The following is a 13,664-nucleotide window of genomic DNA, read 5'->3' as shown; positions in this document are numbered from 1 at the left end:
CTCCTCGATCTTCACAGTATTCCTGATGGTGGAGATAGACTTTCCCAAGGGGTACACCAGGTTGCTACCTCTTTAGCAGGATTGGCACACGAGGCAGCTGGTCCAGGCGGACCAGGAGGTACCTGAGCAAGGTACCAGAGGTACAGGCGTTGTCAGCAGGCTGAGTCGTAACCAGGACAGAAAGATGAGGCAGAGGTGAAGTCAAACAGGCAATAGGTCAGGGCAGGCGACACAGGTACAGGTCAGGCAATCCAGATCGGCAACAGGAGAGTCGAGGCAAGCAGGCAGGTAGCAGAGTCCAGGAATACCAGTACAAGTCAGGAACACAGGAACACAAGCAGATATCAGGAACCTTAGCAGGACACAAGGACCTTGAAACTGAGGCATCTGGGAATGGGGCTTAGCCACTTATATAAGTGCAGGAGGGCTAGGATCGGTCAGCAAGGTCACATGACCTAACCCATAGTACAGGAAGCGCAGCAAGTGATGTGCGCCGGCCCTTAAGGATGTGCTGCAGGGAACAAGCAGCAAACACGCTGTGGCCAGGGATGAGAGGAAACTGTGGAGCGGATCCCAGAACAACAGTACCTACACAGACCGAGCCCAGGACTGCAGACGAGAATGGGAAGCACTGGCAGCAGATCACCACTGAACACGGCGCCCGGGACCGCGGCGGTAAGCAGGGGAACAACGGCACACAGCAGCCGCTGTTACAGATTGGTTTAGGGGGCCATTGGTTTTTATTTTTTAAGTGATTGTCTTATGTGGGGGCTCATTGTGAGATGAGGTGATGTTTTCATTGGTACCATTTTGGGGTACATAATACTTTTTGTGAGGCAAGGTAAAAAAAAAAGGCTGTTTTGCATAGTTTTTTTATTTATTTTTATTTTTACAGCATTCACCTGAGGAGGTATATAATGTGATTTTTTTTATAGAACAGGTTGTTACAGACACGGCGATACCTAATATGTCTATCATATTTATTTTTAAGTGTTACACAGTGAAAGCCTTTTTGTTTAGTTTTTTAGTTCTTTTCCCAATATTTTATTAAGAATCCAACAAATCAATTTTACAGACATATTCATATCAACATTATTACTTTTTTTTTTTTTCATTTTTAACCCCACCCTTAATACCCTCCCTTACCACCCCTCCCCCTAGCGATGCGTCTCTCTAAGGCCTCATGCACACGAGGCCTTATGCGTCCACAAATTGTGCGTCTGCCATAAAAAAAACTGATGCAGCATCCATTTTTTTGGGAGGATCCGTTTTTTTTCCACAAATCCCTTGTAATAAATGACTATCCTTGTCCGCAAATGTGGAAAAAGTAGGACATGCACTATTTTTTTTTGCTGAAGGGAAACACGGACAACGGACATAGAACACAAACGGATAAACTATCAGCATTTTTTTGCTGACCCATTGAAATGAATGGGTCCCCATCCTATCCGCAAAAAAAAAACAGAATGGAGGCCGAGAAAAACAACTGTCGTGTGCATGAGGCCTAACTGAGGAGTTGAGGGAGGAAGACTAATATTTCCATGCACCCCATATCCTAGTCCATTTTTCCTCTATATTTCTTGGTTTATACAGCACCTTCTCATATCTCTTGATCTTATTAACCAAGTTTAACCATGAGTTTACACTTGGTGTATTCCATGAAAACCAAACCTGTGTAATCAAAAGTCTAGCCAAAAACATTACTTTTGACAAAATTTGTCTGACAGCTGACGCGATGATGTAGATACGCTACGTTGCGCCTCCTGCTTCACCCTGCCACGCTGTGAAAGATATGCTCTGCTCCGACCAACCTGAGAGATCCATCTGCTGCTGAATTTTCCACGTAGGTGAGCCCTCCATGCACCTGGTTCTTTCCTGGAAAGATCTACACATTTCCCATGCTGCCGTCCCATTACCAGCTGTCTTCACATGGTGCACCCTGGAGGTCTCTGTCTCAGTTCTTGGCTGCTCCCTCTGATTCCTCCTCTCCTTACTCCTCCATTTCCTCACTCTCAGTTCCCCATTGGCTCCTGGATAAGGTTTGAAGTGTCTGCCTTGTGTCCTTTCCTGATTGTATGTCAGATCCAGCTTCCCTCCCGCTCCCTGTTATACCGATCCCCCGCTGTCTTCAAGGTTCATCTATATTTGTGCTTCCCTTATTCTGACAGTGAACTGCGCTACCCGTACTCTGGAGAACTGTGCTAGCTGTACCCTGTATGAACGGCTGTTGGTCTCTTTTTTTCTTGCTATTATAAGAAAGCCAGATCAGACTTTTGTACATTTTATTGATGGGGAGGAGAATGTAACAGGAAAATAGACAAAGAAATAACTGAGGGGAGGATAAGGAAGAAAAGAGGTAAAAAGAGAAATAAAACAACAGGGGGACAGAGAGAAGGAAAAAGGGGAAAAAAGGAAGAAAAAGGAAATAAGGAGAGGGAGAAAAAAGAAAAACCCAAAATTTTCCCAGAGAGAAAAAGATGAAAAAATTATGGGTCCCAAGCAGAAACCGCTCAAACACAAGGTTGAATACGTGGGCAAGGCATTGGATGTATCTAGGGTTGCCCAGCTCTAAAGCCGCCACCAAGTTACAGCCATTATCAGACACAGCCATGCTTGGTTCTAGGTTGAGCGGCGAGAGCCACAGCTCAGTCTGGTCTCTTATCCCCTGTCACAGCTCTGGGGCAGTGTGCTGTTTGTCACCTAGGTAGATCAGCTTCAGCGCGGTCTGTTGCCGCTTCCCCACTGCAGTGCTACACTGCTTACAGCTACTGACTGATGACTGACTGGTGAGGCATGCAGATAATTCAGAGGTGGAAGTGGAGGAGGCGGAGGAGGAGAAGTGGGGATTGGAGCCACTAACGTAGGTGGTGGCGGAAACCCTGATGGAATTGGGGCCCGCAATCCTTGGCGTCGGTAGCACCTGTGCCATCCCAGGGTACAAGTCGCTCCCGGCCTCCACAACATTCACCCAGTGTGCAGTCAAGGAAATGTAGCATCCCTAGACGAAAGCACTTGTCCATGTGTCCGTGGTTAAGTGGACCTTCCCAGTAACTGCGTTGGTCAGGGCACGTGTGATGTTAAGGGACACATGTTGGTGTAAGGCTGGAACGGCACACCTTGAAAAATAGGGGCGACTGGGGACTGCGTATTGTGGGACGGCCACCGACATCAGACTGCAGAACATGCCTACAAGTCTAAATGACAAAATTTCCAGGGCCAGAATTTGGAAAGCTGCGTATTTAGTGCTATGGCATGTGGGTTGGTGGCTGGGTATTTGCACTTGCGTTCAAATGTCTGGGGTAATGACATTTGGATGCTGCGCTGGTACAGGGAAGTGGATGTGGTCGCTGATGGTTCTTGCAAAGGTCCAGGTGCAGGGCGGGAGGCATCCGGGCCTGCGCCTTCGACAGAGGATTGGCCAGCATGTAACACAGGGGAAGAGGAGGCAGTGGTGCGACCTGCAGACACAGATTGTGGACCCAGGCGTTCGGCCCACCTATTAGGGTGCTTTGATGTCATGTGGCGGATCATGCTGGTGGTGGTGAGGTTGCTAGTGTTCACGCCCCGGCTCATTTTGGTGTGGCACAGGTTGCAAACTACTATTCTTTTGTCGTCCGCACTTTCACTCAAAAAAGCGCCATACTTCCGAACACCTACCCTTTGGCAAGGGAGATTTGAGCAAGGGGGTGCTCCGTGGAACAGTTGCGGGCATGTTCGGTGGTGCCCGCCTTCTACCTTTTGCCACCCCACTGCCTCTTCCAGCCTGTTGCAGTGCTGCAGATGCCTCCCCCTCTGTACTGCTCTCTTCGCTCGGCTTGTTGCCACCTTCCCAGGTTGGGTCAGTGACCTCATCGTCCAGCACCTCCTCTTCCACATCCTCACTCCGATCATCCTCCTGATTTGTTGACCAAACCACAACCTCAGTGATTGACAACTGTGTGTCATCCTCTTCCTCAACCTCTTGAGACAGAAATTGCGGTTGAGTCATTGGCAACTGTGTCTCATCATCATCCACCTCATTAAACACTAATTGACGTTCCCCAGCGTCATGTTCTTGTGACTCTGGATGCTCAAGAGGTTGGGAATCTGGGTACAAGATCTCAGGTCCCTCTTCAAGTGTGCTTGGCGATGAAAAGAGGTCCTCAGAATATCTGAGTTTGGGATCACTTGTTTGGCCAGACTGTAAATGGTGGGAGGAAGGAGGATTAGGGTGAGGATTGTGTGGACCAGACTCCTGGCTACTGAGACTGGACTTGGTGGAAGACAGGGTGGTGCTTAACCAAATGGAAGCACTGTCTGCTGCAATCCAACCGACCACCTGCTCGCACTGGGCTGACTTCTAGAGTGGTGTCCTGTGCCGCCCTGCAAACTAGGACATGAAGCTAGGTATCTTGGATGATTGTTTTTCTTGTGCTCTGGCAGCAGGCACAGTTTAACCATGCCCAGGGCCACGGCCTCTGCGTGCACCATCAGCATCACGTTCACTTCCCCGTCCCTTAATGCTCACCTTCTTCATATTAAATGTTATATGTTATAAGGGACCGTTGGATAAATTATGGAAAAAATATAATTGTTTTTGATAAAATTTTGCCAATATCTGGGCCTGACACACACAAACGCTATTGCAGCACAGATGTGACAATTCACTGCAGGGACCATTTATAGGAAAATTATGGATAAGTTATGGAAAAAATATAATTGTTTTCGCTAATATTTTTCCCAATATCTGGGCCTGACACACACACACACACGCTATTGCAGCACAGATGTGACAATTCACTGCAGGGACCGTTTATAGGAAAAATGTGGATAAATTATGGAAAAAATATAATTGTTTTCAATAATATTCTTCCTATCTCTGCCCCTGACACATAGAAGGTATTGCTGAAAAGATGTCACAAGTCACTGCAGACACCCTCTATAGAAAAAGAATTGCAAAGTATGAAAAAATAAAAATCAGACTACTTTGCAAGATTAAATTGCTGCCACCACACACAATAGTCCTTAAAATGACTTTTGGGTCTTTGAAACGTTTTAAAATTGAATAAATTGCGATCACAAACTCCCTACACTATCTGTCCCTTCCTAACCGCAGCTCTCCCTGACTCGCAATGGGCCGAACCCACTTCATCGGGTGCTATATAGCGACTGGCATTACAGTAATGGTAGTACTTACCTGCACGTTTATTGGCTGCTTAGCAGCCGCGAAACGTGCGGGAAGGAGACTCGAGCATGGCGCTCGAGCACATGCGGTACTCGGCCCGAGTACCACCATGTGCCAAGCATATCGATTCTTGAGCCAAACAGGTATTCGGCCGAGCATGCTCGCTCAACACTAATAACTGTCTTTTTTTTTTTATTTGCTAGTTTATTAGAGCTAGGCATGTATACCTGAGTTAGTCTGTCAATGATTGCCAAAAGATCTGTAATTACCTTATAATAACAGCTTTCATTAATGTCTCCTGTCCCTTTCCACTGCTCCCTTAAAAGATCGTTGCTATGGCTCATCTGTCTCCGGCTAGGAAGACAGAGGGGAGGTCCTTCACACTGCATGCCTACATTAGGCTTCAGAGTCAGGAGGCGTGTCTCTCAGTAATCCAATCTGATTGGCTGGCAGGAATCCGCTGGCTACAGCAAGTTTGTATGTGACCTGAGGGAATGTAGTTTTGGCCTCAGAGAACTGGCAGAGGAGCCATCTTGAGAAGATCCTCATAATGTAGGATTCAAAGCAGTCGTAACTAAGGGGAAAACTCAAGGAAAACAGTAGTAAGTGAAGAAACTAAAGATTGCTTTATGCATAATGCTGCTGCAGCAGTAACATATGCTAAAACTGATATTTTCTATGAAAATATGACAGTTATCCTTTAACATCTTACCAAAAAAAAGCGGTGGAATTGGAGTGAAAGCCTTTTTGTACAGAATAAAATCTTGTTTTTGTGTCGCCATTTTCTGAGAGCCATATTTTTTTATTTTTTGGGCGATTGTCTTAGGTAGGATCTCTAGGTTTGATTGGTACAATTTTGGGCTAAATATGCCTTTTTGATCGCTTGGTATTACACTTTTTGTGAGGCAAGGTGACCAGAAAATGGCTGTTTTGGCACAGGTTTTTTTTTCGGTGTTCATCTGATAGGGTGGATCATGATATTTTTATAGAGCCGGTGGATACGGACACGGAGATACCTAATATGTCTACTTTTCTCTTTTTCCCCATTTTTTCCCCATTTTTTTAGCTTTATTTTGGGGAAAGGACGCTTTTTTTTTTACTTGAAACTTTTAATTTTTTATTTGTAAAACGTGATTTTTTTAAACTTTTTTTTGCTTTATTTCTTGTCCCAACTTTTGGGGGTCTGATCCCCTGTACAATGCATTACAATACACCTGTATTGTAATGCATTGGCTGTAAGTGTATTACACACTATAATATACTTACAGCCTGCTTCCTGTGAAGACAGGGGGCTGGATCTCACAGGCTAACAAGTATGGCAGCCACGATGCCTAAGGAAGGCATCGGGCTGCCATCCAAGCCAATGGGTCCCCGTCACAGCAGCGCGGGGACCCGATGGACATCGGGACCCGTCAGGATACCGCACTTACTGCGGTCAGCGCTGACCGCGGCAGTGCGAGGGTTAATGCGCCGGCATCTGTGTTTTCACCGATGCCGGTGCATACAGCAGGGGTCCGGCTATTAGTGACTGACGGACCCCTGCTGCTGATCGGGCAGGCAGAGCTCCTGCACAGCGCTGGTATCCTACGGGTTGAAGTGCAGATGATGTGGCAGTTGCAGAAGGAGCAAAGCCTCTACGAGTAATTGTAAGACCCCTGTTGCTCCTAGAGGCTCATTTGCATATATTAAAAAAAAAATTCTCTACATTTTGGGCACATATGAATATGGGACCAACACAGATGCCTTCAGCTGCCAAGCGCACATTCAGCAGGTCAGCCAGTTTCATAGGTACAAATTTGCTGACAGATGCACTTTACGTACTGGGCCCATTGTCATTTTTGCATTCTCGTTTTTTCCTCCCCATGTTCCAATAACCTTTTTTTTTTTCATTCATATAGCCATATAAGAGGGCTTATTTTTTAAAGGAATAAGATGCATTTTTAATGGCACTATTTAAATTACCATGTCTTTGTAGGGTAAAATTGAAAATGTATGTAAAAAATGACATGATGTCCTTATTCTGCGGCTCAATACGATTACAGTATTACCAAACTTTCCAATTTTTTTTTTAAGGGTGACGGTGTCAAAAAACAATACAATTCCACCATTGTTTTTAGGGATTAGTTTAAAATTGTGTACACTGTGCAGTAAAAATTAAAGGGGTTGTCTCCCTTCAGCAAATGGCATTTATCATGTAGAAAGTTTTTGTCTGCTTTTTACTATTAATGAGCTATCAGATCAGTGGGGGGCCGACTTCCAGGACCCCCCTCGATGAGCTGTTTGAAGAGAAGGCAGTATTCATTCGAGAGCTGCCTTCTCTGCTCGGGTTTACCTGCTCGCCACAGCAATTGCAGTGGTATGGCGTCCCCATTCACTTACATGGGCCAGCTTTGTCTGTTCAAGTGCATAGGAAGGAGCTGTTTCATAAAAGTGAATGGGGGCGCCATACTTTTAATTACACCTGCTCACCACTGCAATTGCTGTGGTGAGCAGGTAAACAGAGCAGAGCGCTGCCTTCTCTTCAAACAGCTGATTGGCAGGGGTGCCAGTAGTTGGCCCCTCACTGATCTGATTCTGATGACCTATCCTGAGGTCAACAACAGTGATGGCCAGTTCGCATTGTTCGCCCGCGAACACATGCGGGCTGCCATCTTTTCTCACAAGTCCTGCGAGGCACAGGTAAGCCCTTACCTGTGCCTGTGCGTGAGCCGGTCTGAAATCGAATGCGGTCAGCGGGAGCAGGCAGTTCCGAGAACATCCGCCGGGGGCCTTCATCGGGCTGTTCTCGGAACTGCCTGCTCCCGCTGACAGCAATTGATTTCAGACCGGCTCGCGCACAAGCACAGGTAAGGGCTTACCTGTGCCTTGCCGGACTTGTGACAAAAGATTGCAGCCTGCATTTGTTCGCGGGCGAACAATGTGAACTGGCCATCACTGGTTAACAATACTAAAAAGCGGATGTATTGTGATTGTCCACATTGCCTCCTTTGCTGGCTTGATTCATTATTCCTCTGTGTGCATCCAGCAACTGATGAGAGGAAAAGCACACACAGCTATATGTACCACCTAATCAAGGCGGCCTGTTTGATAGGAGAATACTACTCCCAGGATAAAATAGAAGCGCATTCACACTTGAAGGTGCCACTCCCTCAAATGTACACTACAAACTAAGCAAAAATCACAGAGAAAGGATAAAAAAACAAAGATAAAAACATCCTGCACAATATGATAAATATGCGGATGTCCATGGCTACATTTATGAAACAAAATCACAGAAAACAGATAATAATGCACTAACACAATAGATGCAAGCATTATTCACTGCTCAAAAAAATAAAGGGAACACAAAAATAACACATCCTAGATCTGAGTTAATTAAATATTTTTCTAAAATACTTTGTTGTTTACATAGTTGAATGTGCTGACAACAAAATCACACAAAAATAAAAAAAATGGAAATCTAATTTTTCAACCCATGGAGGTCTGGATTTGGAGTCACACTCAAAATTAAAGTGGAAAAACACACTACAGGCTGATCCAACTTTGATGTAATGTCCTTAAAACAAGTCAAAATGAGGCTCAGTAGTGTGTGTGGCCTCCACGTGCCTGTATGACCTCCCTACAACGCCTGTGCATGCTCCTGATAAGGTGGCGGACGGTCTCCTGAGGGATCTCCTCCCAGACCTGGACTAAAGCATCTGCCAACTCCTGGACAGTCTGTGGTGTGGTGACGTTGGTGGATAGAGCGAGACATGATGTCCCAGATGTGCTCAATTGGATTCAGGTCTGGGGAACGGGCGGGCCAGTCCATAGCATCAATGCCTTCGTCTTGCAGGAACTGCTGACACACTCCAGCCATATGAGGTCCAGCATTGTCTTGCATTAGGAGGAACCCAGGGCCAACCGCACCAGCATATGGTCTCACAAGGGGTCTGAGGATCTCATCTCGGTACCTAATGGCAGTCAGGCTACCTCTGGCGAACACATGGAGGGCTGTGCGGCCCTCCAAAGAAATGCCACCCCACACCATTACTGACCCAATGCCAAACCGGTCATGCTGGAGGATGTTGCAGGCAGCAGAACGTTCTCCACGGCGTCTCCAGACTCTGTCACGTCTGTCACATGTGCTCAGTGTGAACCTGCTTTCATCTGTGAAGAGCACAGGGCGCCAGTGGTGAATTTGCCAATCTTGGTGTTCTCTGGCAAATGCCAAATGTCCTGCACGGTGTTGGGCTGTAAGCACAACCCCCACCTGTGGACGTCGGGCCCTCATATCACCCTCATGGAGTCTGTTTCTGACCGTTTGAGCAGACACATGCACATTTGTGGCCTGCTGGAGGTCATTTTGCAGGGCTCTGGCAGTGCTCCTCCTGTTCCTCCTTGCACAAAGGCGGAGGTAGCGGTCCTGCTGCTGGGTTGTTGCCCTCCTACGGCCTCCTCCACGTCTCCTGATGTACTGGCCTGTCTCCTGGTAGCGCCTCCATGCTCTGGACACTACGCTGACAGACACAGCAAACCTTCTTGCCACAGCTCGCATTGATGTGCCATCCTGGATAAGCTGCACTACCTGAGCCACTTGTGTGGGTTGTAGACTCCGTATCATGCTACCACTAGAGTGAAAGCACCGCCAGCATTCAAAAGTGACCAAAACATTAGCCAGGAAGCATAGGAACTGAGAAGTGGTCTGTGGTCACCACCTGCAGAACCACTCCTTTATTGCGGATGTCTTGCTAATTGCCTATAATTTCCACCTGTTGTCTATCCCATTTGCACACCAGCATGTGAAATTGATTGTTACTCAGTGTTGCTTCCTAAGTGGACAGTTTGATTTCACAGAAGTGTGATTGACTTGGAGTTGCATTGTGCTGTTTAAGTGTTCCCTTTATTTTTTTGAGCAGTGTATATAGACCAAGCCCTCACTCTGATATGATAAAATCCGAGACTCTCAGACAGTATATTTTGATCATGATATAATGCTTGCATCTATAGTGTTAGTGCATTATTATCTGTTTTCTGTCATTTTTTTTATAAATGTAGCCATGGACATTCACTTATTTTTTTATCATATCGTGTAGGATGTTTTTATCTTAGTTTTTTATCTTTTCTCTGTGAATTTTGTTTATGAAGGGTATATCCAACTGCAAGACTTAGGCCTCATTCACACGTCCGTAGCGCGTTTTGCGGATCCGCGGATCCGCATAACACGGACACGGCAATGGGCATTCCGCATTTTGCAGACCGCACATCGCCGGCACTAATAGAATATGCCTATTCTATTTATTTTCGGGAATGGAAATGCGGACCCGGAAGTGCGGGTCCGCATTTCTGGGGCCCTATAGAAATAAATGGGTCCGCAATTCCTTTCTGCAAAATGTGGAACGAAATTGCGGACGTGTGAATGGGGCCTTACCTGGCGCGAGAGGCGTGGAGAACATTCTTGAAATTATCATGTCTTCTCCCCCCTCAAGCAATGTGAGTAAAATGTTGATTTTAGCCTGACTACTTTTACCTCAATCCATGGTTTGAGCAGCTCTGCTGAATCATTTTTTTAATAGTTTGTTACTTGCGGTCTATGGTGCAGCTGACCTGTGGAAGTTACTGGATTATATTAAAATCCACTGGATAAGACAAGAATATCTCTACCACTATCTAGGGGTGGGTTTGTTAATCTATTATTATTTTATTTCCAATTTTACTTTTAATTTAATTCACTCATCTGGCACAACAAGTGAGGAGTTGTTATTGACTTCTGCTAATACCCCTTCCCCCTTTTTTTTTTTTGTGTGTCTTTTGTGTCTTTGTTTTGTGTCAGACAGGTCAGGAGAGTTTACATGTCCTCTTTACATTTTACTACTTTTAATAAATTAAAAGGCTCTTTCAGAAAAAAAGATTGCCTTGTGTTACCATATTCTGACATCCATATCTTTTTTAATTATGTTCCGCAGACATAGCTGTGTAAATGCTTGTTTTTTGCAAGGCAGTTTTTATTGATATCATTTTGGGAGACAGGTACCTTTTCATCATTTTTTTTATTCTTTTTTAAATAAATGTGAAATGGGAAAAAGTTGTTCTTTAAATTCACATTTTTAGACCCCATAGTGTGTTACCTTTAAAGAGAATATTGTTGTCTTTTTTTTTAGAGGATTTGAAAGTCTTGTGAACCACATGAAGGCACCACTTCCAAGTGGCACTGTATTACTGAACAAAGCAGTAAAGAGCATTCACTGGAATGGATCCTTTCCTGGCAGCAACTCTCATGTGTATCCTGTGCAAGTGCAGTGTGAAGATGGTGACAGCTTTGTGGCAGATCACGTCATTGTCACTGTTCCTCTAGGTAAGTGAATATACAATATGCAGATGTAATACTAATACTGTCTAATATTTAGACTGTGTAAGGCCTCATGCACACGACCGTTGTTCTGCTCCGCATCCGAGCCGCAGTTTTTGCGGCTCAGGTGCGGATCCATTCACTTCAATGGGGCCGCAAAAGATGCGGACAGCACTCCGTGTGCTGTCCGCATCGGTTGATCCGTTACGTAGCCCCGCAAAAAAAATATAACATGTCCTATTCTTGTCCGTTTTGCGGACAAGAATATGCATTTCTACAATGGGCCGCCTGTTCCGTTACACAAATTGCGGAAGGCACATAGGCGGCTTCCGTGTTTTGTGGATCCGCAATTTCCGGACCGCAAAAAACGGAACGGTCGTGTGCATGAGGCCTAAGGCACGAGCACAGTTCATGGGGCAGCCGCAGCGGATCGCGGACCCATTCAAGTGAATGTGTCAGCGATCCGGCCGTTGCGCAAAAAGATAGGACATGTCCTATCTTTTTGCGGAACGGAAGTACGGGATGAAACCCCACGGAAGCACTCCGTAGTGCTTCCGTAAGGTTCCGTTCTGTGGTTCCGTTCCGCATCTCTGGATTGGCGGACCCATTCAAGTGAATGAATCCGCATCCGTGATGCGGAATGCCCACGGAACGGCGCCCGTGTATTGCGGCCCGTGTATAGAGGCCTAAGGATGTGAAAAAATTTATCTAGGTCCATGCTGGATGATACATTTGGTGCATCTTTGGATACATTAGGCTAACTTTACATTACCTATCGGTTAACTTTTTTGCACCTAAATTATATTTTGGCGCATGTTGGGGCTTCTTAAAAGGGTTGTGCCACTAATATAAATGTATCCCGCCCAAGAGATATCACTTTTATATCACCTTCGCCAAGTACCACCAATCATCAAAACTGCCGTATTCTAAAGTTGTTAGCCTACCACTGCATTCTGGCAAATCTGTGTTGATAAGCATTATTCGTAAGAACAAGTGGCATGGTTAGTGTCATATGTCCTACTGATGTTAGGACACGTCTCATTTGTAGGGATGAGCGAACACCTGGAAGTTCGAGTCTGACGGGTTCGGCAGAACTTCAGCTGAAAGTTCGGGTTCAGGAAGACAATGGGGACCCGAACTTTGGGTGTCACAGATGGTGTTGCAGAAAGCTGGAACTTATAAATAAACATCCGACTGGCTTGATCCCAAACTAAGGAGCATAAAGGTGACCCCTGTAAAACCCCTAGAGCTCTCCCTGACTGCTATGCCCATGCAAAGATCTTTATGGTAGAGGATTGCATGTCAATGTACCTTATACTATCTGACACCTGAAAACCCTATAATAGTGAGGGGACACGACCACCGGCTCCCTGCACTTAATACAGACGGAGTCAGGGTCACCTACAATCAAGCCAGCAAGTAAACACAAATAAAGGAAACAGACTTATCTGAGGAATCAGGAGAAGGAGCATCCAGCAGTGAACAACTCATCCAGGAAGAAGTATAAACCGCAAAGTGAGGCAGTATGGGAGGGAATATAAAGGGAGACAATCAGTGCAAATAGATGCCAGCTGGGAGAAGAAAAGGAGATGACAAAGTGAAACCAAAACAAAGAACTTCATGTAAGAGGTAGAGAAGAACGTCTAACAGACCTTCTCACAGAGCTGGCGGTGACAGTACCCCTCCCTCTACGGGTGGACTCCGGACACTCAGAGCCCACCTTCTCAGGATGAGACCTATGGAAAGCCCTGATGAGACGAGTGGCCTTAATGTCCGCCACTGGGACCCACATCCTCTCTTCAGGACCATAACCCTCCCAATGAACGAGGTACTGGAGAGAACCGCGGATAATGCGAGAATCCACAATCCTAGAGACCTGAAATTCAAGATTACCATCAACAACAATCGGAGGAGGAGGCAAAGAGGAGGGTACCGTGGGTTGGACATAAGGTTTTAATAGGGACCTGTGAAAAACATTATGGATCTTCCAAGTCTGAGGAAGATCAAGACGGAAGGCAACGTGATTGATGACGGACAAGATCATGTAAGGCCCAATAAACCTAGGACCCAACTTTCAGGAGGGAACCTTCAATTTGATATTCTTAGTAGACAACCACACCAGATCACCCACATTCAGGTCCGGACCAGGCACACGTCTCTTATCCGCCACAC

The 13,664-nt window shown here is 45.8% G+C and overlaps 1 protein-coding gene across 1 annotated transcript in view; it reads left to right on the top strand.

The window, feature by feature from the left end:
- The window catches only part of LOC121003667 (peroxisomal N(1)-acetyl-spermine/spermidine oxidase-like), a 130,076-nt gene that overhangs the window by 63,118 nt on the left and 53,294 nt on the right, over positions 1-13,664 (top strand). The window contains exon 3 of the mRNA XM_040435533.1: positions 11,305-11,498. Coding sequence (XP_040291467.1) covers positions 11,305-11,498 — 194 coding nt within the window. The remainder of the gene's footprint in view (positions 1-11,304; positions 11,499-13,664) is intronic.

Source organism: Bufo bufo, chromosome 6, assembly GCF_905171765.1.
Source record: "Bufo bufo chromosome 6, aBufBuf1.1, whole genome shotgun sequence".
Classification (NCBI taxonomy): Eukaryota; Metazoa; Chordata; class Amphibia; order Anura; family Bufonidae; genus Bufo; species Bufo bufo.
This window is presented reverse-complemented; position numbering and strand designations above follow the sequence as displayed.